This window comes from Leopardus geoffroyi, chromosome D3, assembly GCF_018350155.1.
Source record: "Leopardus geoffroyi isolate Oge1 chromosome D3, O.geoffroyi_Oge1_pat1.0, whole genome shotgun sequence".
NCBI classification, from domain to species: Eukaryota; Metazoa; Chordata; class Mammalia; order Carnivora; family Felidae; genus Leopardus; species Leopardus geoffroyi.
In genome coordinates this window covers 80,565,376-80,592,041 of record NC_059339.1, presented here as the reverse complement: position 1 = coordinate 80,592,041, position 26,666 = coordinate 80,565,376, and the positions used below count along the sequence as shown (strand labels likewise).

General features: G+C 47.3%; 1 protein-coding gene and 1 pseudogene across 1 annotated transcript in view; both read right to left on the bottom strand.

Annotated features, from left to right (window-relative positions):
* Window positions 1–11,133: 11,133 nt before the first annotated feature.
* On the bottom strand, window positions 11,134–16,081 carry LOC123587504 (annotated as a pseudogene).
* Window positions 16,082–17,543: 1,462 nt separating this feature from the next.
* The window catches only part of PHLPP1 (PH domain and leucine rich repeat protein phosphatase 1), a 214,557-nt gene continuing 205,434 nt past the window's right edge, over window positions 17,544–26,666 (bottom strand). The window contains 4 exon segments of the mRNA XM_045458800.1: window positions 17,544–19,113; window positions 19,116–19,635; window positions 20,500–20,728; window positions 22,918–23,112. Coding sequence (XP_045314756.1) covers window positions 18,500–19,113; window positions 19,116–19,635; window positions 20,500–20,728; window positions 22,918–23,112 — 1,558 coding nt within the window. The 3' untranslated portion in view covers window positions 17,544–18,499.

Genomic DNA, 26,666 nt, shown 5'->3' with positions numbered 1-26,666 from the left:
ATCTCTTCACTTACAGTCTGTATGTGTCTTTAGGTTTGAAGTGAGTCTTTTCTAGACAGCCTATAGATGGGTCTTCCTTTTTTATCCATTCAGATTCCTCATGTCTTTTATTGGAGCTTTTAGACCCTTTAAATCTAACCTAATCATAATTTTAAAACTTTTTTTTTAATTTGAGAGGGAGAGAGAGAGAGAGAGAGAGAGAGAGAGAGAACTTGCATACGAATAGGGGAGAGGAGCAGGTGGGGGGAGAGAGAGAGAGAACTTGCATATGAGTAGGGGAGGGGGAAGAGAGGGGAGAGAGAATCTTAAGCAGGCTCCATGCTCACTGTCTGGCTCAATCACATGACCCGAGGATCATAACGTGAGCTGATATCAAAAGTCAAACACTCGGGGTGCTGAGGTGGCTCAGTTGGTTGAGCGTCTGACTTTGGCTCAGGTCACGAACTTGTGGTTTGTGAATTCGAGTCCTGAGTCAGGACTGCTGACAGCTTAGAGCCTGGAGCCTGCTTTGGATTCTCTGTCTCCCTCTGTTCCTCCCCTGCTCGCACTCTGTCTCTCAAAAATAAATAAAAGTTAAAAAAAATTAAAAAAAAAAGAGTCAAACAATCAGCTGAGCCACCTAGGTGTCCCTAATCTCGTTATTAAGAGGTATGTACTTTTTTTTTTTTTTTTTTTTTTGCCATTTTGTTCATTGTTTTTTGGTTGTTTCTGTAGTTCTCTGTTTTGTTTTTCTCTTGCTCTCCTTATGATTGATGACTTCCTGTAGTGGTATACTGGGCTTTTTTTCCTTCATTTTTCTTGAAGTTATTATGTTTTTTGGTTTGTGGTTGCGTTGAGGTTCATGTGTAATATTCTAAATATATAGCAGTCTATATCAAGCTGATAGTCGCTTAAGTTTGGAGACTTTAATTTTTGCTCCCACCCTCCATGTTTGAAGTATGTTTTCATATTTTCCATATTTTTAGTGATTTTCCTTAATTTTTTTTAGAGAGTGGCTTTTACTACTTTTGTCTTTGAATCTTCATAAGTGATTGCGCTACTCCTTAATGTTTGTCTGAGTTCACTCATGAAATGTTTTCTTCTTATAATGTTCCAATTATGGCCTTTTCTTTTCCACTTAAAGAACGGTCTTTAACATTCCTTGTGAAGCTGGTTTAGTGGGGATGAATTCTTTTAACATGTGTTTGTCTGGGAAACTCTTTCTCTCTCCTTCAAGTCTAATGATAACCTTGCCGAGTAGAGCATTTTTGGTCGTAGGTTTTTTCCTCTCAGCACCTTACAGGCCAGAAAGGACAAGCATGATCTAGTCACAGCTTCTGCTGAAAAAATCAGCTGATAACCTCATGGCATTTTCCTTGTACGTACTAGTTATTTCTCTCTTGCTGCTTTAAGAATTCTCTTTATCTTGGGGCGCCTGGGTGGCTCAGTCGGTTAAGCGTCCGACTTCAGCCAGGTCACGATCTCGCGGTCCGTGAGTCCGAGCCCCGCGTCGGGCTCTGGGCTGATGGCTCGGAGCCTGGAGCCTGTTTCCGATTCTGTGTCTCCCTCTCTCTCTGCCCCTCCCCCGTTCATGCTCTGTCTCTCTCTGTCCCAAAAATAAATAAAAAAACGTTGAAAAAAAAAATTAAAAAAAAAAAAGAAAAAAAAGAATTCTCTTTATCTTTCATCTTTAACGTTTTTATTTTTATATGTTGGGGGTTGTACCCCCTCTGGTTCATCTTGTTTGAAAGTCTGTTTCCTGAACCTGATGGCTATTTCTTTCCCCAGGTGAGCGAAATTTTCAGACTCTTATGTCTGCAAATAATTTTCCTGTCCCTTTCTCTAGCTCTTCTTCTGGGACCCCTATAATGCAAATGTCTGTTTGCTTGATGTTGTTCAAGGGATCTCTTGACCGAGTCTCCTTTTTGAAATTCTTTTTTTGTTGTTGTTGTTCAGCTTGGATGCTTTCCATCACCGTGCCTTCCAGATCACTGATCCGTTCTTCTGTATCCTCTAATATTGTTGATTCCCTGTAGCATATTTTTCACTTTAGTTATTTTGTTCTTTAATTCTGGCTATTTTTTTTTTAATAGTTTCCATCTTTTTGTTGAAGTTCGCACTGAGCTCCTGCACTCTTCTCTCCATCCTGTGAGCATCCTCACACGCATTAATTTGAATTCTTTGCCAAGTAGATTGCTGATCCCCATTTCAGTTAGCTTTTTTTTTTTTTTCCTTTCCCTGAGGTTTGTCTCGGTGTCTCAATTGGAGCACATTCCTCTGTCTCCTCATTTTGTTTAACTATGTATTTTTCTATGAATTAGGCAGAATAGCTATTTCTAAGCTTGAAGGAATGACTTGTATATCAATGTCCCCTGTGCAGACAGCGTGCTTGGTGACTTTGGCTGGCTGGAGCTGTGGCTGTCATGGGCTACGTGTCCTCGGGCACTCCATGCGGGGGCTGCCAGAGTGGGATGGGCAGGAGCCGGTGTGGACACCGGCCGGGGTGTTCCTGTGGCTCTCCTCTCAAAGGGCGCCCTGGTCAGACAGCTGAGGCTGAAGTGGGTGCAAGGCAAGGGCTGCCTTGGCGTGGCACCTGGAGTCAAAGCGATGCAGGCCTGGAATGTTCTGGGGTTCTCTGAAATGTGTCACTTCGGTAAGATCACTGGTGCCGTAGTGCTTGCTGACCGGTGGTGTTCCTATGTGAGCCATGCTGGGGTTGCCCGGGCTGAACAGCTGTGGCTGGTGTGGGCTAGGATCTCAGGGTTTACTGACGTGCTAGACCGGCTGGGGTGCACAACCCTTGCTCCTGTCTGCGCCATCAAGGTAGAGGGGGGAGCGTAAACTGTGTCACTTGCCAGCCCCTGGGACCCGGGAGAGAGTCCCAGCGGCTCCCCTGCCATTTGGCGGAGTTCTAGTACTGCGTCTTTTACGTTTTAGTTGCTCTTTTGAACCACACGTGCTTTTCTGTGCCCCCGGGGAATGCGGGGCGTGGGTTAGGGGCTGGGGGCTCCCAGGGGCGTGGGCTACATGTGGCACCCAGACCCGCTCTTGTCTGTGCTGTCAGGGCGGTCGCCATGCTGCTTGCCAGCTTTTCTGACCTGGAGAGGGGTCCAGTAACCACCCCCCCCCCCCCCCGTGTTTTGGCAGTGTTATGGGCACGTGCTTTTAAAATGCGCCTCTTTTTCTGTTCCCCACAGCAGGCGAATGTGCCCTCAGACCCTCAGTGGTGTCCCCTCCCGCTGCAGCTCACAGAATAGGAGGCAGAGGTTCCCTCCATTAGGGTGTCTTGGTCCCACCCCCGTACTGTACACGGTCTGTTTGTCGCTCGCGGAACCTGCTAGCCTCCCGCTCTCCAGGGGGAGTCGCTCTGCAAATAGCGGCGGCGAGTATGCTGTGTCTGCAGGGGAGGGCAGGTCGGGGCCTTCCCGGGTCGCCGTTGGATCAGAACTCCTTGTCTCCCTTCAATCCAGTCTTAGGTCAAATATTCTTTACCCTTTTACCCTCTTCTATTTCCTTTGCGTTCCTTTTGTTAATATGAAGTAATTGTCTTCATTAAAAAAAAAAAAAAATGTATCCAATATCTGCCTGCTCAGGAGGGTTTAGGAGAAAGGATCGACAGGACTTGGTGACCTGTGACAGGTTCCACTCCGGTCGGGCTTACAGGAGGTGCAGCTCTGGGGCAGGTTGGGCTCGTGGTGCCTGAGTCCTGGGAGCAGGTGTCCCCGAGGCAGAGAGGAGAGGCAGACACGGGGACGCGAGGCGAGTGCTCAGGGCCAGATCGCAGTGCGAGCAAGAGGGGAAGGGACCAGCGAGGGCCGAATCTTTGGGTCGCGCAGGGCGTCCTGCGTAACATGGAGCGGCAACCGTCTGAAGCCCGTCCAAAGGCAAAGCGAGAGCGGTGGGGGACGGGACAGTTTGATCCGAGGAATGGTCAGCTGTGGGCACCAAGTGCCACTGGAGGCTGTAACGCGCCACTGTCCCTGGAAGCCAGACCCAAGGCCACCGGCGACCCTGCTGAGCAGCCTCCAGGCCACGGGGGAGGGACGGCAGGCAGGACGTAGGGGAAGGAGAGAGGAGAGCGGACCACGGAAGCAGGAACAGGGACGATCGTCCATTTTCACGTTGCTCAATGGGAGAGGCTGCGCGCGCTTCCGGGGGAGGGAGCAGTGCCAGGGCAGAGCCCGAGAAGAGGACCTTGAACTTGCAGCAGCAGCAGCAGGGTGCGGGCGGCAGAGGGGCCCGGAGGCTGGGAGCAGAGAAGGAAGAGGCCGGAGATGGCCTACAGTGGGTGACGTGCCGGGAACTGAGGCACTTAGGGTCGTGAGGAAGGTCTAAGATCAGTGCTGCCAGGGACGCAGCAAGGCCTAGGGGGTCTGGAGCTGCGCACCAGGTGGGGCCGTCGGCCTGAACCGGTGCCTTTCTTGCTCCACAGCCCAGGAGGGTGCAAAACGGCGGAGGGCTCGGCGCGCGGGAGCGGCTGGCTTCGGCTCAGGCCATGATCTCACAGTCTGTGAGTTCGAGCCCCGCCTCGGGCTCTCTGCTCTCGGTGTGGAGCCCGCTTTGGATCCTCTGTCTCCTTCTCTCTCTGCCCCTCCCCTGCTATCTCTGTCAAAAAATAAGCATTAAAAAAATATGTGCCCACATAGAGAAGAAATCTTAAATGAAAATAGACTCAAATTTTAACAATGCTGTTTCTAAGTTGTGGGATTCTACTGCGTGTCTAAAATGTTCTGTAAATGAGCACGTATTACCTTTTTCTTAAAAAACCATGAACGCCAGTTTTTAACCGGCAAGGTTTAGTCGTCTTTTATTGGTGTTGTGGTAATGACATTTCCGATGAAAGAATGCAGTATCCTTGCATTCTTGAAGCCTAGCTGACGCACCGTATTACGTCGGGTTCAGGTGTGCAACATGGCGATTTGATGGCTCCGTGTTATGCTGTGCTCCCCACGAGTGCAGCTGCCATCTGTCACCACACAGCGCTATTAGAATACCCTGTAGTCCCCACACTGGACCTCTCATCCCTGTCACCTTCATTTGACAACCAGAAGGAAGCCTATGCTTCTCACTCCCTTTCCCCGCTTTACAACGCCCACTCCAGTTGCCTCTGGAAACTGCCAGTTCTCTGCATTTGCGGCTGTGTTCCTGCTTTTTTGTTTGTTTCTTCATTTGTTTTGTTTGTTAAGTTCCACATAGAAGTGAAATCATATGGTATTTATCTTTTTCTGACTTCTTTCTCTTAGCATCATGCCCTCTGTGTCCACCCATGTTGTCAGCAATGGTGAGATCTCATTCTTTTTTATGCCTGAGTAATATTCCTGTGTGTGTGTGTGTGTGTGTGTGTGTATACATCTTTAGCCATTCATCTATTAATCAACACTTAAGTTGTTTTCATAACTTGGGCTGTTATAAATAATGCTGCAATAAAAACGGGGGTGCATATATCTTTTTGAATTCGTGGTTTCATTTTCTTTGGGTAAATAGCCAGTGCTAGAATTTCACTGGATCATGTATTATTGCTATTTTAAGTTTTTGAGGAACCTCCGTACTATTTTCCGCAGTTGCTGCATCAGTTTACGTTCCCAGCAGAACTACACGAGGGCTCTTTCTCCACATCCTCACCAACGCCTATTTCTTGTCTTTTTGATACCAGCCATTTGACTGGGAAGGTGATACCTAATTGTGCTTTCGATCTGCATATCCTGATGGTTAGTGAGGTTGAGAGTCTTTTCCTGTGCCCCTTGGCCATCTGTATGTCTTCTCTGGAGAAAAGTCTATTCAGGTCCTCTGCCCCTTTTCTAGTTAGATTTTATTTTTTTTTAGTGTTGTATACGTTTTTATATTTTTTGGATATTAATCCCTTATCAGATATTTCATTTGCAAATATTTTCTTACATTCAGTAGGTTGCCTTTTTGTTTTTTGATGGTTTCTCTCACTGTGCATGACTTTTTACTGGTGGTGTAGTCTCAACAGGTTATTTTTGCTTTTGCTTCCCTTGTCTGAGGACACCGATCTAGAACGTTGCTAAGGCTGAAGTCCATGAGATTACTGTTTATGTTTTCTGCCATGAGTTTTCTGGTTTCAGGCCTCACATTAAGTCTTTAATCCATTTTTTTGTGCGTGTACGGTGGAAGAAAGTGATCCACTTTGCATGTCGCTGTCCTGTTTTCCCAGCACTGTTTGTTGAAGAGATGGTCTTTTCCCCACCCGCTCTTTTTGCCTCCTTTGTCATACCTGAATTGACCATAGAACCATGGGTTTATTTCTGGGCTCTCACTGTATTCCATTGAAATGTTCATTTATGTGCCAGCACCATACTGTTTTGACTATTGTAGTAGATCTTGAAACTGGGATCGTGATACCTCCAGCTTTGTTTTTAAGATTACTTTGGCTATTCAAGGTCTTCTGTGGTTCCGTACAAAATTTTGAATGATTTGTTCTAGTTCTGTGAAAAATGCTATTAGTGTTTTGATAGGGATTGCAATGAGCTTTGGGTAGTGTGGACATTTTAAGAATAGTCTTCCAATCCAGGGCACCTGGGTGGCTCATTTGGTTGTGTGTCTGACTCTTGATTTCAGCTCAGATCATGATCTCACAGTTTGTGAGTTCGAGCCCCACATTGGGGTTCACACTGACGTTGTGGAGCCTGTTTGGGATTCTCTCTCATTCCCTCTTTCTGCTTCTCTCCTGTGTCTGCCCTCCACCCCCGCCTCACTCACTCAAAATAAATAAACTTAAAAAAATAATACTCTCCCAATCCATGAACATGGAATATCTTTCCATGAGTTTATCTCATCAGTGTTTATAGTTCTCAAAGTAGAGGTCTTTCACCTCCTTGGTTAAGTGTATTCCTAGGTAATTTATTCTTTTTGGTGTAGCTATAAAGGGAATTGGTATGTCTTTCTGCTACTTTGTTGTTTTTATATAAAAACACAGCAGATTTTTGTATGTTAATTCTGTATACTGCAAATTTACTCAATTCACATATTCTATTAGTTTCTTGGTGGAGTCTTTAGGGTTTTCTGCATATAGAATCATGTGATAGTTTTACCTCTTCCTTACCAACTTGGATGCCTTTTGTTTCTTCTCATTGTCTGATGGCTGTGGCTAGGACTTCCAGTGCTATTTGAATAAAAGTGGCAAGAGTGGACATTGTTGTCTTGTTCCTGATCTTAGAGGGAAAGCTCTGTTTTTCTTCATAGAGTTACCTAGGGGTTTGTCACATTTTTGCCTTTATTATATTAAGGTATGTTCCCACTAAATCTACTTTTTGAGAGTTTTTATCATGAATGGATATTGAATTTTGTCAAATGCTTTTTCTGCATCTAATGAGACGGTCACATAATTTTTATCTTTCAGTTGTTAACGTGTATCACGTTGATTTTGTGGACATTGAATCATCCTTGCATCCTCAAAATAAATTGCGCTGATTGTGGCAAATGATCTTTTTAACGTATTGGTGAATTGCTGTATTGTCTTAAGGATTTTTGAGTTGATGTTTATCAGGGATATTGGCCTGTCATTTCCTTTTTTTTTTTTTTTTTTTTGTAGTCTGGTTTTGGTATGAGGATAATGCTGGCCTTATAGAATGTATTTGGAAGCTTTCTTTCCTCTTCTAATTTTTGGAATAGTTTGACAGGAATAGGTATTAACTCTTCTTTAAATTCTTGGTAGAATTCACCTGTGAATGCTTTCATTTGTTGGGATTTGTTTTACTGATTCCATTTCATAACTGGTAATCATTCTGTTCAGATTTTCTATTTTTCCTCATTCTGTTTTGGAAGATTATATGTTTCTAGGATTGTATCCATTTCTTCTGGGTTGTCCAGTTGTTGATAGGTAATTTTTCATAGTAGGTCTTTCATAGTTCTTTGTGTTTCTGCGGTGTTGGTTGGTTGTTACTTCTTTCCAGATTTTGTGTCATCCGTTTTTTTTTTCCTTGATGAGTCTGGCTATCAATTTTATTTATCTTTCCAAAGAACCAGCTCTTGGGTCTGTTGAATGTTTCTATTGTTTTTTGTTTGTTTGTTTTTGTTTTGTTGTTTTTTTAGTCTCTTTCATTTAATTTTTGCTCTGATCTTTATTATTTTCTTCCTTCTAACTTTGGGGTTTATTCTTTTTCTAGTTTCTGTACGTGTAAGTTTAGATTGAGATTTTTCTTTTTTCTTCAGGCAGGCCTGTATTGGTATATATTTCCCTCTTAGAACCTTTTGCTGTGTCCCAAAGATTTTGGGTTGTGTTTTCATTTTCATTTATGTCTCCATGTACTTTTAAGTTTTCTGTTTGGTTTTTCCATTTTTCCTCTGGTTGTTTAGCAGCATGTTGTTAAGCTCCACATGTTTTCAAGTTTTTTCTTGTAATTGATTTCTAGTTTCATCCAATGTGTTCAGAAAAGATGTTTAATAGGATTTAAAGCTTAAATTTATTGAGACTTGTTTTGTGGCCAACATGAGATATCCTGGAGAAGTTTCCATGTGCACTTGAATAGAAGATGTATTCTGTTGTTTTTGGATGGGACGTGTTATATATATCTGTTCAGTATACCTGGTTTAATGTGCCATTTAAGGACACTGTTTTCTTATTGACTTTCTGCCTGGATGATCTGTGCATTGATGTCAGTGGGATGTTAAAGTCCTAAGTTATTATTGTATTATTGTCAGTGTCACCCTTTTTGTCTGTTAATATTTTTGTTTGTTTGTTTGAAGTGCTCCAGTGTTAGGTGCATGGATATTGTTATATCCTCTGGTTGGATTTATCCTTTTATTTTTAATGCCCTACTTTCTTGTTACATTCTTTGTTTTGAACTCTTTTTTTTTTTTTTTTTTGCCAAATGTGTATTGCTACCCCATCTTTTCCCCCCCATTTGCGTGGAATATCTTTTTCTCTCTGTTACTTCCAGTCTGTATGGTCTGAAGTGAGTCTCTTCTAAGTAGCCTATAGGTGGGCCTTCCTTTTTTATCCATTTAGACACCTCATGTCTTTTATTGCAGCATTTAGACCATTTACATCCTACCTAAGTATCGGTAGGGATGCATGTCTTACGACTTTGTTAGTTGTTTTCTGGTTGTTTTTGTAGTTCTTCTCTGTTCCTCCTTCTTTTGCTCTTTCCTCGTGATTGATGAGTTTCTTTAGGTTATGCTTGGCTATCTTTCCTATAATATTTGGGCATCTATTATAGGTTTTTGGTTTGTGGTTGCCATGAAATTCACATATAAAATATACATATAGGGGTGCCTGTGTGGCTCAGTTGGTTAAGCGTCCGACTTCAGCTCAGGTCATGATCTCATGGTTCGTGGGTTCAAGCCCCGCCTTGGGCTCTGTGCTGACAGCTTAGAGCCTGGACCCTGCTTTAGATTGTGTATGTGTCTCTCTCTCTCTGCCCCTCCCCTGCTCGTGCTCTGTCTTTCTCTCTCTCTCAAAAATAAACATTAAAAAAATTTTAAATGTACATATATAAATATATAGCAGTCTGTATTCATATTTAAAAAATATATATAAATATATAGCAGTCTGTGTTAAGTTGATGGTCACTTAAGTTTGAACATATCCTAAAAGAACTTCACTTTTATTCCCCCGTCCATGTTTTATGTATATATGGTCACATTTTACATCTTTTTAGGTAGTGGGTCCTCTTATCTAATTTTTTAGATAGAGTTGATTTTTACTACTTTTGTCTTTTAACCTTCATACTAGCTTCATAAATGATTGCTACCTTTACTATATATTTGATTTTATTCATGAAATTTTTTCCTTTCATAATTTTCTTGTAATTATGGCCTTTTCTTTTCCATTTAAGAAGTGCTTTAATATTTCTTGTAAGGCCAATTCAGTGGTGATGAACTCCTTTATTTTTTTCCTCCCTCCCAGCCTTCCTTGGTATGGGCAACTCTTTACCTCTCCTCCAATTCTGAATGGTAACCTTGCCGGGTATTCTTGGTTGTAGGTTTTTTTTTTTTTTTTCTTTCAGCACTTTGAATTTATCATGCTGCTGCCTTCTGGCTGCAAACTTTCTGCTGAAAAATCAGCCGATAGCTTTGTGAGGTTTTACTTTGTATATAACTAGTTGCTTCTCTCATGCTGCTTTTGTTTATTTCTTTTTACCAGTTTTAAAATCCTTATTCACAAATCAGCATAGTATGGTGAGTTTGAATGCCATATGTATGATAAAACATTATGAAAAGCTTCCTATTTACAATGAAGATATTCTTTTATATAACTGAATCATCTGATATGCTACCTCCTGCAATCACTTAATGGACCCAACTGTACCCTTTGAATGGGCCAACTTTATGATTTTCCTAGGAAGTTTTGAGTTGAGGATAGTTTCTTGCTGCTGCTTTCCATGATCCAAGGCTTAGGACGAAATTCATGGAAACAAGCAATTAGAACCTGATCTCTCCAGGATCGAGAGATGGTAATGAATAAAAGAACATCTTGTCACTTTTTAAAGGCTCCTAATTGCTATGCTTTGCAGGATATGGAGGAGAGAGGTACACAGTCGAGGAGGAAAGAATCAGTCCCCAGAAGCATACTGAACATTTCTAAATTGTCAATATCAAGAATTAATTTCTAAAACACAAGTTTATAAACAGAAGCCATCCAACTAGCTGTTAACTGAAACGCATATGCAATATAGCCAAGGAAATACTGTGCTTACAAAACCACATCTTATTTATCTCTGATTTTAAAATCATCCTTCCCCTTATGGGTGTGCAAGTGAGCAGTGGAGAAAGTGTGTATCATCTGAAATACCAGTTGGTGCCAGGCATTTCACTACTTCCAGAAGCCGCGGGCTGGAGAACTTTATTAGGCACCGGAGGGGTTCTTTTCTCTCAGCCAAGATGTCTCCAATTCTTTTTTATTTTTAAATTTTTTTAAAGTTTATTTGTTTTGGGGCGCCTGGGTGGCGCAGTCGGTTAAGCGTCCGACTTCAGCCAGGTCACGATCTCGCGGTCCGTGAGTTCGAGCCCCGCGTCGGGCTCTGGGCTGATGGCTCAGAGCCTGGAGCCTGTTTCCGATTCTGTGTCTCCCTCTCTCTCTGCCCCCCCCCCCCCCGTTCATGCTCTGTCTCTCTCTGTCCCAAAAATAAATAAAAACGTTGAAAAATAAATAAATAAATAAAGTTTATTTGTTTTGAAAGAGAGAGAGAGAACATGAGCAGGGGAGGGGCAGAGATCCCAAGCAAGCTCTGTGCTCCTCACTGACCCCAACACAGAGCCTCATCTCAAGACTGTGAGATCGTGACCTGAGCCGAAATCGGGAGTCGGAGTCTTAACCGACTGAGCCACCCGGGTGCTGCCAGATGTCTCCGTTTACGTCACTTTGGACTTTGTTTCAAGCGGATGTTGTGCAAATTCTTGTCTTGGTCGAGGATGGTCTCCCAAAGTGTCTCTTTTTCTAGTCTGCTGTCATGAATGATCCTTGAATCCACGTGAATCCAAGAATCTCCAAGGATTCTTGCTTGTAGGGGTGTAGTTGACTTGTGAATTTCAAAGGTCTGATTACACTGTTTAAAAACAGTAGTAGCCTTCAGAGAACCCGGATACCGGCCTGTGAGGTCCATTTTCAGAGCCGGATGGTGATCGCCAGCACCTGTCCGTGCCTGGCCCAGAAGGGTTGTATTGTTCTTCAGCTGGAAGGAGGAGGGGAAGGCGCAGGGGGTCTGGGAATAGTTTACCACATAGGCAGGTATGAACTCTTCCTGGTTCCCCAGGCATTTCGGATCCATACCGCATTCTCCACAGCCTCTCTGAAGCGGACCGTCACATTTTCTAACGCTGTCTGAAGAATCGTCCCATGTTGGTTCCGAACCAAAAAGGTCAGTGCCTTCACCCGGTTCTTTCCTCATCCGAAAAACATCCCAAACTTTCTGGTGCTCACAGGAGAGTATAAGCGGCGTCTAACGGGGCCGCGTCGTGGGCACTTGCACGCTTCTCCTCACGGAGCAGAAGCAAGGCCCGAACAAGAGATTCCTTTCTCTGCTGGAAGTCTACGGTCTGCTGAGTTTCAGACAAAAAGATTCCCAGGTTGGAAGAGCGTCATCATTTCGGTCATTGGGATCATCGAGACGGTCCTCACGATAAACTCGGCAACAGTTCCATCCGTCTCTGTGGCGCGGCTGTCCTGGCCGGCAGTTATCTCTCGTCTTGCTGCTTTTCAAATTCTCTTTCTCTGTAATCTTTGGCATTTTAATGATCATATGTCGTAGTGTGGACTTCCTTGGGTTCATCTTGTTTGAAACTCTGTTTCTTGAACCCACGCGTCTGTTTGCTTCCCTTGGTTAGGGAAGTTTCCAGCTGGTATGTCTTCAGATGATGTTTCTGCCCCTTTCCCTCTCTCTCCTCCTTCTGGGTTTCCTATAATGTGAATGTTTGCTTGCTTTACATTGTCCAAGAGATCCCTTAACCTGTCGTCATTTACATTTTTCTTCTTTTTGTTCAGCTTTGCTGTTCTTTTTGCTGTTCCATGGCCCCGTCTTCCAGATCGTTGGTCTGTTCTGCATTGTCTAATCTGTTGATCCTCTCTAATGTAGTTTTCATTTCAGTTACGAACTTCTTCAATCCCGACTGGTGTTTCTTATATTTTCTGTCACTTCGTTGAAGTTCTCACTGGGCACGTCCACTCTTCTCTCCATCCCGGCGAGCATTTTTGTGAACGTTACTTTGAATTCTTTGGGAGATTGTTTCTATCTGCATTTCATTCATTTCTTTTTTTCTGAGGTTTTGTCTTATTCTTTGGAGCATGTTTTTCTGTCCATTTTGCTTTTCTTTCTGTGTTCGTTTCTATGCGTTAGGTGGAACAGCTACTTTTCCTCAATTTTGAAAAAATTTTTTTAGAGAGAGAGCGTGCGCACAAGCAGGGGAGGGGCAGAGAGAGGGAGAGAGAGAATCCCAAGCGGGCTCCGCGCTCTCAGTGCACGGCCGGACCCGTGGGGCTCGAACTCACGCGTCATGAGAGCATGACCTGAGCCGAAATCAGGAGTCTGACCCTTCACTGACTGAGCCACCCAGGCGCCCCTGCTTCTCCTAACCTTGGAGGAATGGTCTTGTGTACGGTGGTCCCCTGGGTGGACTGTGCCTGGTGACCTTGGCTGGCTGGCGGGAGCCGTCGCTGTCATAGGCTGGGGGTCCTGGAGCACTCCGTTCTGGGGCTAACCCGGCGATGCGGCTCGAGCTGAGGCGGGCATTGGCCGGGGCTCCCGGTGGGGGGGGGGGGGGGGGGGGGGGGGCGGTTCTGCAGACGGGACTCCAGGTGAGTCCTCTGTCGTCCAAGTGGCCCGGGACTGGAGCGTCGCAGTGCGCTCTGCACCCGTGTCGCCTTGGTGAGCCGCTCGGAGCTGTAGTGAGTGCTGAGCAGGGCTGTTTGGCGTGCGCCTCGGGTGGCCTCTTGCTGGGACAGCTGGGGCCGGTGGGGGCCAGGAGGAGCCTGCGACTCCCTGAGGCGACGGGTCAGCGAGGGCACCCAGCCCCTGCTCCCGTCGGCACTAAGGCGGGGGACGTGGACCGTCAGTCGCGGCCCTCGACAGCCTCTCTGCCCCGGCCGCCACTGCTTCGTTTCCAGGTCTGCTTCCTTTATATTTTCATTGCCCTTTTCAACTGTGGCTTTTTTTTTTCCTGTGCTTCACAGCAGACGAATCTGCTCATGGTCCCTCGGTAGTGTCCCCGCTGCAGCTCCTGGTGTCGGGCTGGGGTTCCCTTTGCTACCGTGCCTCTCTCTCTCTCTCTCTTGCTGTTCTCTGTCTTTCGTGAAGCTGCTCAGTCGGCCCTCAGTTCGGCTCCAGGAGGAATTGCTCTATAAATAGCTGTAGATGTGATGCGTCAGCGCCGGAGGTGCGTTCAGGTTCTTCCTGCGTCGTCGCTGTGTTGGACTGGAGATCTTAAAGAGCTATTTTTAACCTCCTGAAATGTTCTAGGGAGAGGAATATTCAAGCAGTTCTTAAAATGTGTCATAGACGATAAAACAAATAGAAGAGTGAACTTTGCGCGCAGGTTGTATCGCTGGCTTACGGCACGATTTCTAAATGGAAAGCTGCTGTTAATTATGGAGTTTTCTGTTTTCTTTCTTTTTTTTTTTTTTTCAACGTTTATTTATTTTTGGGACAGAGAGAGACAAAGCATGAACGGGGGAGGGGCAGAGAGAGAGGGAGACACAGAATCGGAAACAGGCTCCAGGCTCTGAGCCATCAGCCCAGAGCCCGACGCGGGGCTCGAACCCACAGACCGCGAGATCGTGACCTGGCTGAAGTCGAACGCTTAACCGACTGCGCCACCCAGGCGCCCCTCTTTTTTCTTTTTTAAAAGACTTTTTTAATGTTTATTTTTGAGAGAGAGAGAGAGAGAGAGAGAGAGAGAGAGAGAATGAGCAGGGGAGGGGACAGAGAGAGAGAGGGAGACACAGAATCCGAAGCAGGCTCCAGGCTCCAAGCTGTCAGCACAGAGCCCGACACGGGGCTCAAACTCACGAACTGTGAGATCGTGACCTGAGCCGAAGTCAGACGCTCAACCTTCCGAGCCATCCAGGTGCCCCTATGGAATTTTCTTAAAGACCCAGAAAAGCCAATGACCTATTAAATGAGCTCACAGAGTCAACATCAAGGCACAACATTTGGGAAAATGATCTTTGTTGACATTTCAACGTTTTTCAATAGAGAAGACTAGTAATTAGGGCAAAGTACAGTCTTTGGAATAAGACCCAAATAATGGTAATGACTAGAACTTCCTTATAATTTCAGGTGAAAGCCAGTTTTAATTCCACCTCTTTCAGAAGAGGAATGACCGTTACCATAGTCTGGTTGGTCATAAGCAGATAGCAGAAAAGTGCCTGCTACTCCCCTTTTGAACAGGATAGAATACGCTTTCTGATTTGGATAATTTTTTCTTTAAGTTTATTTATTTATTCCGAGAAAAAGCACGAGCGGGGGAAGAGCAGAGACAGAATGCCAAGCAGGCTCCACGCGAACAGCATGGAACCCGATGCGGGGCTCGAGCCCACAAACCACAAGATCACGACCCAAGCTGATCGAGGGTCAGACACTTAACTGAGCCACCCAGGCACCCCCGCGTTTCTGATTTGGAATAAAATGAAGCGACTCATTAATCAGAGCCCAACAAGCAGGCAAGGGACAGCATGGCTTTCTACTCTAACCCACAGCCTAGAAAATGGAAGGTGGCCTCGGGGACCCCTTTGCCCATTTCCTCCTGTCAAATGTTCAACCTTAGTCTTCTACAAGGGAGGGGACAATATGCAGGGTCTTTGGTCCATCTTCCCGCTGGCTCAGACACTCAGGACCCCACGTGGTTGGCCCGGCCATCACCACCCCCAAGGCCCACTGCATCTGAGGTCCTGTGAGCGTGTCCTGCGTCTGGACTGTTGAGTGAACGGGGGGTTGCGGTGACCGGGGACTTGCTTCCTGTTACTGGTCCAGAGCTCTGCCTGCCTCGTGTCGTTCGTGCTTTCACTCACTGATCAGGACAGCAGGTGTGCCCAAGTCAGCCTGAAGTTGGTTGCAGTTGTGTTTTGGCGTGGGATGGGGACAGCCTTTTGCTGTCCTCTTTCACATATGCGGCGGTAAGAACCAGTTCACGAGAGACGGGTGACGAAAGTGACACTGAAAAGCTTGCACAGGTTAGTCTGCAGGAAATTTCTGTGGGAGGAACTAAAAGCAAAATGAGATTTAGTGGCAAGAAATGAGAAAAGCCGATTTTCTTTACTGTTCCCTCATCTCTGCCACCTGCGACCCCTCCGACGGACGTTTCTCTGAGAGCTTTTAATTTCAAAAGGTACTTCTGCTGTGCTCCCAGTTCTTACCGGTGACCGTCATTGGTTCATTCACAACCGCGACAATACTTCGCTTGTATGAGGCTTTCCTCTCCACAAATTACTTTAAATACATTATCTGGCTCGATCCCTGGGAGGCGGGTGGGGCAGACGCCCCAACCCCACACTGAACGAAATTCTCTTTGTAGCGGGTGAACTCACGGTGCCGTCTGACCAGTGCTCACGTGGGAGTCCTCACAAACGAGAATGTTCCGTCGTTCCGTGCTGGGCCGTGCCAGCAGGGAGCAGAGTCTCGGATGTGGGCCTTGAAGACCTAACACACATCATGGATTTGTGTTTCTCTCATCCTGGGGAACGGGGAGCTCAGTGGATGTTGGAGCCTGACTTCCTCTCTCCCAGATTCATGCTGGGATTCTGGTTACACCTTTTGATTCGTCTGCGTCTCCTTTTCCCACCTTGCAAGGCCGACCTGCCCTGGTGCCATAGTAAGGTTTAATGCAGCTTCTCTGCCTATTGGGTGCTTGGGATTGCTTTCTGGCACGCTCCTAAGAAAATGATAAGTAACTTTGTTTCTTCTGGAAGAGTGGAGGAAGGATAAAGAACCGAGTTAAGTAAGCCCATTTCTACCCAGAGTCTGATCTCACCAGCAGGTGGCGCTGTGACAAAAGCAATCAAGAGAAACGAGGTCAGATCAGGTGGGTGTCGGGGCTCCAGAGACAGGCCCCGGCGGCGCCCCCTCTTCTGTAGCGAATAAGGCGCTCATGTGAAATCCCAGAGCTTTCCAAGTGTGCTCGGATCCCCCTGGGGCGGGGCAAAGCCTGAGGAAGGCAAGGCGTTGGTAGAAGGGTCTGGATTGGTAGATCCTGAGCTGGTTTTGCTTCCTGTCTAGAACGGAGAGCTCTGCCTGGGCTTGGGCAGTCTAGTCCCTTGATGCCTGGGTCCCTTATTGGGCTAAGATGGGCGCATCCTTCTACGGCCTTGGTGGTTTTCAAAGAGCATGTGTACATGCAGCCGGACGCAGAATGAAGCGTGGACATCACCAAGACCAGGCTGGTCCACTGATCTGGACCCCAGTGAAAGAACAGACTGCCCATCACCGAGTCTACAGGTTGAGAAATACTATTTGCCCTGTCCTGTCATGGAACCAGCCAGGTCCCACACAAGGGCAGACCTGAAAAGGAAGACAGGTGTGGCTGGGAAGCTGGTCCACGTGAGACAGAATGACCACCAGCACCTTCCACACACGGTGCACAAGACGCAGGGTGGGGTGAAAGGAGGCGCTACAGTCTCTAAATGGGGCCCGTAAGTCAGCTGGCAATACTGGGTTTCTTAGTGGATCCCACGGTGCCAACGTTGTTTCTGCTAGCGATGGAGAGTGAGGCAACCACTTCCTGACTTTCCCTGTTCACACGAAGGTCTATTAACCTGTTCCTGTGGGTCAAGGGGCCCCTGGGAGAATTAGAAACAAACTCGGCTTTGTGGGAGGAGTTTTCCAGGGATCTCTGCATAGCCTCTGTCCACCCCCCTCTCTTAATGTCCACCCTAGGTGATAATAACAGGAAGTAGAAAGGCTTGAAGATCAGCCCTTTATATCATTAACCATAGGGCTGACTCCGGTAGTTCATTCAAATGTAGGTTAACCTGTTGGGTGTTTTCCCTTCAAAAACAAACAGCACCAGTCAGAAGTATCTGATAGCCCTGAAGTCACATCCATTCATTCCAAACCCAAGCTGGCCGTGATCTTCTAGACCCACCTGGCTCCTGGGACAAAAGCAGATGGGCCCAATACTTGTAAATTTCATATTTATTATAACAAAAATTATGACATGTTCATTTGTGCATTCTGCTTTAATAGAACTCTCGGTATGTAAATGATCTAGTTGAAGGCTCTACAGTCATGCTGATTGTGGCAGCAGTAAGGGACACACCAAGTGTCTGCGGAGGTCAAGGGGGTGGGGACGGGAGAGGAAGAAAAACGGCTCAGAGGCCCCTGTGTGCAGGTTAGTTTCCAGTGGCCTGAGATCCACCTGGTTGGAACAGAAGCCCCTTAGCTGCTCTCAGCCTCCACACGGAATGAGCGGGAGGCAGGTTAGGAGGGGGGCGAGAAAGAGAAAAGTCAGTCGTTCAGGCTTGTCCTTTTGCCAAAACTACAAAACGTCTGAAGCGTCACTATACAGCACTGAGCTATTTACAATAGAAATTTCTCAATCAACTGTTCTCTCAGAGAAAATTAGTGAATCCCAGTGACTTAAGTCACCTGGCAGAGTAAAGCAACTCCTAGGAGTTAGTCTCCATATTCTACAAATGTCTATCATTTTCAAGACAAAAAAAAAAAAAAAAACCTTTTCCCCCAAAGAAGTACAGAATTACAATATTATTAAATCATTTAGCACTGGCAATGCACCCTGCCCTCCAAACAAAACAAGAAAAAGCCATTTGAAAAAATATTACATTATCATTAACCGTTTCTCTGTAATATATTAAACCTTTTCTTTGTCTTTACACATCTGATACGTTAGGGGAAGAAGTTAAACGTAAAGCATCGCTAGAAGAAAAGTGGTGATTATTTAAAAGAAATGACCAACAGAGGGAGAGCCCAGGACTAGGTGCCGAGACAGGGTGGGAAAGCGGGAGAGGGCGTGGAGTGAACCCCTGGTTTAACGTGAGCCTGGGAGACCCTTGCAACTCAGTCTTTCTGGGTTAGTTTATTTGTTCGAGAGCGCCCGGGGGGGCCAGGGGGGGTCATAGCGGCGTGTCACAGCAGTCTGGCAGCTGGTCCCCCGGGCCCGGCGGCTGCAGGGGCGGCGGCGGCGGCTGCTGCTGCTTCATCATCTCCTTGACCTCCTCCTCCAGCTCCGGGGGGATGATGAACTGATCCTCGGGGTCCGGCTGGGCCGGCGCCGCGAAGTAGCCCCCGGGCTTGCGGAGAGGCGCGTCCGCGGCCACCTCGATCACGTTGTGGCTCCTCTCCTGGGGCGCCACGGAGCCGTTGGCCCGGCGGCGCCCCACGGTCCCCGCGGCGGCGGCGGCGGAGTCCGCCCTCCTGGGCGGCCCCGGCTCCTCCTCGTTGGCGCTGATGACGATGCCCTCGTCGCTGGCCTCGGCCGGCCCCTGCGGCGGGCGCCGCCTCTCCTTCTCCCGCGCCCGGCCGCAGTGGATGTCCACCTCCACCTCCACGCGGCTGCCGTTGGTGAACACGCCCTCGATGGGCTCCTCGTCGTCGCTGTCCAGGCCATTGTCGGAGAAGGCGCTGGAGAAGGTGGCGCTGGACAGCTGGCGCTGGAACGCGTGGGCCAGGCCCACCGGGTGCAGCGCGCAGCGCGGCTCGCTGGCGTAGGCGGGGCTGCTCTCGGCCGGGCGCCGGGCGGCGGCTCGTCCGAGGCCGTGGAGCCCACCTCGCTGCTCATCTCGGAGGTGGACAGCTCGCTGCTCATCTCGGAGGCCATGCCGCTGCTGGACGACGGCACGCCCAGCGCGTCGGCCGGCCGGTCCCTGGTCGCCATGCTCGCGGCCGGCGGGAAGATGCCGGGGCTGGGCGGGGGCCCGGCCCCGCCGGCGCCCAGCTCGCAGCAGCAGAAGCCGTCCTCGGCGACGCTCAGCTGCACCACCACGGCGCTGAGGCTGTCGCGGCAGCCGTAGCTCTGCGCCAGGGTGCACAGCTTCTTGGCGGCCGCCAGGGCGTCGGGCACGTTGCGTACGGCCGCCACCGCCTCCTCGGCGGACAGGCTGTCCCACAGGCCCTTACTGCCCAGGATGAAGAACTCGTCCTGGGGGGTCAGGGGCACGGACTGCACGTGCGGGCGCGGCACCACGCTGGGGTGCAGGAAGGTGTACCCCAGGATGCGCGTGGACTCCGTCACTCCGTTCACCTTGCCGTCCTGGAAGGGGTGGGGGGGGGGTGCGAATCGACGTTAAGGAGACGGGGAGTATCCGCCGGCCCTAATCAAGGCCTCTCTGGGATGCTTTCCCCACTATCTACCGGGTTCTGGGGGTTTCATCAATAACGGGGGAATGGACACGTCCTGTGGGCAGGCTGGCTTCCACAGCCCCGCACCGTTTTCCACACACGCAGTGTGTGCTCACCATCCTGGGGTGAGGGGGTGGGGGGAGCAGGACTCCCAGGGCCCAGATCCAGTGCCTTCCAGGGTGGAGACTCACGCCAGGGTGTCCCAAGAGAGGCACTGTTACCACCGAGGCCGAATCATTCTGCGTTATGGGGCCGTCCGGGGAACTGGAGGCCGCGGGGCCCCCTGCCGGTACCTACTGCCTGCCAAAGGCATGAAAAGAACTCTCTTGGGACGCGACTAAATGTCCGGGGTGGGGAGGTGCAGAGGAACCCCTGGTTAGAAACCACTCAGAGGGAACAGGAGGTGTGAACCGAAATCACAATTAGCTACTTTTACGTTGGCACTCACATTGGCCTTGGAAGACGCACAGGTGCATTACTAGTCCTCCTTTACTGATTAGAGGCTCAGAGGCTCAGAAGGGTTAGCCCACGAGCGGCAGAGCCGAGCACTGACTTCAGGGCAGCGCCCTCACGCTCCCCTGCACAGGGGCACTTGCAGGAATCAGCAGAGGGAGGCAAGGGCCCCAAGCACTGGGCACAGCCTCTGACCCAGGCCACGGAGAACTGCTCTGCCTGTACCTGTACCTTAGGCCTTCAGACCTACCCCACAAAGGAGTTGCTCTGTGACACCGTGGATTCGGAACGTTGCTGGTTTCTGCCCTGACCCCCTCCTCACCTCAGTGATAATGGCCTTGTGCCGCTTAATTCTCTTCAGTTCTTCTTCGCAGCTCATGACATAGGATCTGGACAGAGGCAACGGCTTCCCGTTCCGACAGAGAACCGTTTGGCACTTCCCCACGTTAGCAGAGGTCAAGGTGAAGGACCCTCCTGGGTCCATAGGGTCGTGCTTGATGTGACAGAGGACAGCAGCACCTCCAAGTTTCTGCCCAGCTGTTCCAAGCTTCCTGAAATGCAGAGAGAGGGAGTCAAACCCACGTACGACGTATCACACAGCAGTTCTCCTTCAGCAGGGGCCGTGCGCCCCGGGCGGGGCCGGGAGGAAACCTAGAACCTGGGGGTTCCGCTTAGCGTCTGCCACCAAAGCAAGCACTGCTCCGCTTCTCCCAGGAAAAGGGCCGTGGATTCGGACAACCCCTGCCCCGAGGTGTCTGCTCACACCTGGGGGCGTGGGGAGGGGTAGCACTTTGCCACCAGAGGAACCCTTGTCCTGCTGCTCCCTTACTTACCACACCCTGAGAGACAGCAGGAAAAGGGCCTCTTTCCTCTCCGTCCACCTCTTTACATCCTCTCTGCTCCCAGCAGAGGAAACTGAAGAGACCACTAGACAGGTGTAACCATACGCCGACGCGTGTGCCCCAAAAGTACTTGGACTTTACAAGGACGTCTCCGGGCCAAGCCTTTAATTACTGGGCCGTTCACGTTCTTGTCTTACGTGGGCCAGTATTATCTATTCCAGAATATTCATAGGAAGGCCTTTCTAGTAATTAAGCTCCAAAGTGCTCGTGATAAACCCTTTTATTCACGACCCCCCCCCCCCCCCCCACTCCACAGACTGAGTCCAAACAAAGCACCTACAAGCTCCAACGAAGAGAGCCAAGAAATCCCACCACAAGCCCCGCAGAGGGCAAGGCCTCCTGGGCTCCTGACTTCTTGCTTCTGCACCAGCAAGAAGGTCCGGACAGACTCCTCTGTTTACAATGGCAGACACACCTTCGGCCCACATGGAGTGGCCGTACCAGCTACGGAAACCAAACCGGGGCTGCCTACTCGAAGGCGTCAGGATGTCATGCGCAAAAACCCAGTTCCCCCAGGGCGGAAAAGATGACTGTGTGTGCCGTGTCCTCTTAACGGGGAAAGGAAGCGGCATACAAATGAGCCCGGAGATGGGCTGACAGTTTAGGTCTTTGAACTCCGGCCTGTGGACCCCCGGGACGAGCTGGGCTGCTTTCTCCCTTTCACAGGCACAGTAATCCCTCTTGGCAAAGCCAGAAGCCCGATGGTACTTGTGAAAGGCACAGCTAGGAACCAGCAGACCTCTTCCGGGTGGGGGTGCGAAGGGCGTTCGTGCACATGTGCGTCTGTGTTTCTGATACACCCGTGCTTTTTTTCCTGGGACGCAATGGTAAAAACAGAGAAGGAGATAGATGTGCCTTGCGGTTGGAGCCTTCTGTGGAGTCCTACTGCCCCTCTAATAGCCCTTACGAGAAGCTGGCTTCACTTCTCTGTACCTCAGTTTCCCATCAGTCAAGTAAGGACAGTCACACTAAGTGTCTCACTGGGTAAAGTGTATGTGATGCAAGGACTGGTACATATTAAGGGCTCGCTAATTGTTAGCCGCTACCAGTATTTAGCTGCTAATGCTACATGCCCACTAGAATCTGCAAGGGAGCCTAGGAGCAAAGACCCCTCGCTGGAGCTGCCTCTACCAAGCTCTTCGGGAGGCGCTGTTTATGACTTAGGGTGACTTTAAAGGCTGCTCCACAGGGGCGCCTGGGTGGCTCCGTCGGTTAAGCGTCCGACTTCGGCTCGGGTCATGATCTCGCGGTTCGTGAGTTCGAGCCCCGCGTCGGGCTCTGTGCTGACCGCTCAGAGCCTGGAGCCCGCTTTGGATTCTGTGCCTCTCTCTCTCTCCTTCAAAAATAAGTAAACACTAAAAAGAATTTTTTTAAAGGTTGCTCCAAACCAGCGAGAGAAAAAGGAGAGGAAGAGAAAAGCTCATCCTTGTTCTCCTGACCTTCACACACTGGTTCCCGGTCCCGCACGAGTGTTTGCAGGACAGAATTAATAGGCAATTCCTTCACAACCTACAGAGCCATTAAAGTGACCTAAGAAGGCACAGTTCTTTGGAGGAGGGGACGCCTGTAACATTCATCCCTACGAGTTACGAAAAACATTCCAGTTTCTACGGTGACCAAAAGCTCTAAACTACATTCCTGTCATTGACTCGGCCTCCTACAAAGTTGTCTGAACATCAGTATGTCTCAGACGGAACACGGTGTGTCCCCGATGCTTACGCAAAAGCAAATCACCTGAATGCATCTTGAATACCCACATGTGACAACAGTGCTTTGAGACTGTCGGGCAAACGCTCACGAGAAGGGCAAGAAAACACGTGGCAGGAACTGTGTTTCACCTTTGCATAACAATGAACGTATTGACCATGTACTCTTCTTCGTTTTTGGTTTTCTGCAGCTCTTCGGCCAGAATGTCACTCATCGTACACTGGAGAAGGTAGGGCACCTCCACGTTCCGGTCCCCGTCAAACACCCCGTACAGGGCCTCCCGGTTGTCACAGAAGTTGTTCACCGACAGGGCTGCGACACACAACCTGCAAAGCAAGAATGATCGGTCCTAAGGCTAAGACGTCTTAAGTCATCTTTCCTTGCCCAGCCCCACGCTGTTAACAGCCTTGTCTCCTCCTCCAGGACCTCAGACAGGTTAAGAATAAGTTAAGGTAAAGTCACCCCAGCTGATTCATATCAACTAATTTTCTGTAAAGCAAAGAAGAAGGATAAACATTGATACTTCACACCTGGCCCCCCCCACCCCCTATCTTCTGATTTTAGCTTTAAGTTTATTTTGAGAGAGAGACTGGGGGAGGGTCAGAGGGGGAGACAGAAAGAGAAGCCCCGCGCTGTTAGTGCAGAGCCCAACATGGGGTTCGATCTCATGGTTGGTGAGATCATGACCTGGGCTGGAATCAAGGGTCAGATGCTTAATCGACTGAGCCACCCAGGTGCCCCTGATTTTATTTTTAAATGGCAGTGAAAGACCCGAGAAGAGGAAGTATGGGGGATAATACAAGATTCTGAATCCATGGGTTCACATTCATTCCTAAAACATTTATTAAAGAGAACTTTCACACTGGGCAAAATGGAGTAACAGCTAAAACAATGGGACCTTTTCTTACGCCTTTAATCTTTTTCCAAACAACTTAAAAAGGCAGGGGGGAAAAAAACCTCTGAAACAACAGTATTGAGACACTGGATGATAAGAAGTGCAGGTCAGAGAGCAAGCTTGAAGCCTGCCCAGCTGATCGCCTGGAGGAAGATTCTGGAGGAGTGGGGGGGGGGGGGGGGTGGTTAGGGCCTCGGGCGGAGCCTGCTCTGGAGGCCTGCAGAGTCTCGCACCCAAATCCCATTGTTTCCAGGTAACTTAACCGTGGCCACAGACTCTTCAAAATGAAACCCAGAGGGAAAAAGACTGGCGGACAAATAAAAATTCAGGGCATTAGTGAGTGCGGGGTAACCCCAAGCACAGGGAACCGAAGTCTTCAACAGAGCAGAGACAGGAAAAACTTTTGAAGAAGTTAATGGTTGAAAAGATTTCAAATCTGATGAAAACTGTAAACCTGTAGATACAAGAAACTCAACAAATAGCAAACAAAAGAAAATGAAAGGAAAGTGTAACAATTGCTGAAAATCAGGAATAAAGGCGGGCAAGTAGGGTGGAGGAACAAAGACCTTGATGACAGCAGACTTACAGAAACAACGCAAAGACAGCAGAACAACATTTTTAAAGTACTGCTTGAAAAAAGCTGTCAACCTGGATTTCTAAACCAGTGAAAATTGCTTTCAAAAGTTAAGGTGCAAGAAAGACCTTTTCAGATGCACGATTTCCCACAAAAAAGACTGGCAGTATAAGAAATACAAAAGGAATACATGAAGCAGAAGGAAATACCAGATGGAAATCTGAATCTACATAAAAGAATGAAGTGTACAAGAAATGACAAATAGATGAGTAAATATAAAACTTATTTAAAGATCGTTTTAGAAGAGTGGTTCTCAATGGGGGCAATTACCCCCGGGGAGACATCTTTGATGGTCGCAGCTGGGAGCGACGGTGCTGTTGGCACTTAGCGGGTAGAGGCCAGGGGCGCTGCCAAACACCCTGTAATGTGCACAGAAACACCTCCCTCCCCTGCCCACCAACTATCAAGAATTATCTGGCTCAAAACGTCAACAGTACTGAAGTTGAGAAACACTGCTTTAAAAATGACTACTTACAAATTATAACCATGTATTTTGGGGTTTATAACAGAAGTAAAACATGACAACAGCACAAAGACCAGGAGAAGGGAAATGGAAGCACACACTGAAAGGTTCTTATATGTGAAGTATTAGTTTACCTGTAAATAAGAAGTTAAAGGTTTTACTACAACCACTAAACAAAATGGAATCATAAATAGTCCAAAAGAATGAAGAGAGATAAAGAAGAACAGAAGAGACAAATAGAAAACAATGAACAAATGATAAAGATCATTTAAAATGATCTGTAAAACTGATACGATTTAACCATATCAATTTCATTAAATATAAAAGTGGTCTAAACACTATCCCAAAAGAAAGTCAGACTGGATTTAAAAAAAAGCAAGATCTAACTGAATTTTATAAAAAGACAAATAGGTTAAAAAGGTAAAAGACCTACTATGCTAACACCAATCAAAAGAAAGCTGCAGTAGTTACATTAATATCAAAGTATAATTCAGAACAAAGATTACAGAAATAGTCATTTCATAATGAAAAGGATCAGTGCATTCATCACAAAGCTATGACATTTCCAATGTTTATGCACTTAATACAACTTTGAAATGCATGAAGCAAAACTGATAAAACTAGGAGACACAGACAAGCCCATAATTACGGTCCTCTCAGCCATTGACAGAACAAGTAGACAATCAGTATGGAGATTCAAGACCTCAACAACAGTATCAACCAACTTGACCTAACGGACACCCTACCCCAACAACAGCAGAATACTCATTGTTTCAAATGCAGAGAATATTTACCAGTGTAGACCATATTCTAGGCCACTAACATGTCCCAATAAATTTAAAGGATTCAAGTCATTCAAAGTGCATTCTCGGGGCACCTGGGTGGCTCAGTAGGTTAAGCATCTGACTTTGGCTCAGGTCATGATCTCATAGTCCGTGAGTTCAAGCCCCGTGTCGGGCTCTGTTCTGATAGCTTGGAGCCTGGAGCCTGCCTCAGATTCTGTGTCTCCCTCTCTCTGTGCTCCTCCCCCACTCATGCTCTGTCTCTCTCACTCTCAAAAATGAATAAATATTAAAACAACAACAACAAAACAAAGTGCATTCTTCAGTCACATTGGAGAATTGCTTAGAAGGAAATTTACAGCTCTAAATGCTTATATTAGATGTTCTAAGCTCAAATCAGTGACCTAAGCTTCCACGTTAAGAAATTAGAAAAGTGAGAGCAAAACAAAAAGAAGAAGATAAAAACAAGAAGTCAATGAACTAGAACACAAAAGCAATAGAGACAAATCAATGAGGCCAAAATCTGGTTTTTTTTTGAGAATATCAATAAAATTAATAAATCTTAAACCAAACTGATATATAAAAGGACAAATTACCAATATCAGGAGGAGAGAGCGAGTGCCATTACTACAGATCCTACAGATTTTAAAGGATAATATTAACAAGTTTATGACAATAAATTTGAAACCTAGATGAAAGAGATAAATTCCTCAAGAGACACAAATTACCAAAGTGCATTCGTGAAGAAATAGATAATCCCATAGCAAAGAAACAGAATGTGTAGTTAAAAACCAAAGAAAATTCCAAGCACAGATGGCTTTTATTGGTAAATTCTACCAAACATTTAAGGAAGAAATACTAATTCCGTACAAACTGTTCAAGAAAACTAAAGAAGAAGAAACACTCCTCAATTCATTCTATGAGGCCAGCATTACCCTGACACCAAAGTCAAAGACATCACAAGAAAACTACATGCTAATTAATATCCATCATGAATATAGACATGAGCAACAAATTACCAGAAAATTGAATCCAGCAGCATATAAAAAGGGTAATATGTCATGACCAAGTAGAATTTATCCTGGGAATGTAATGCTGATTCAACA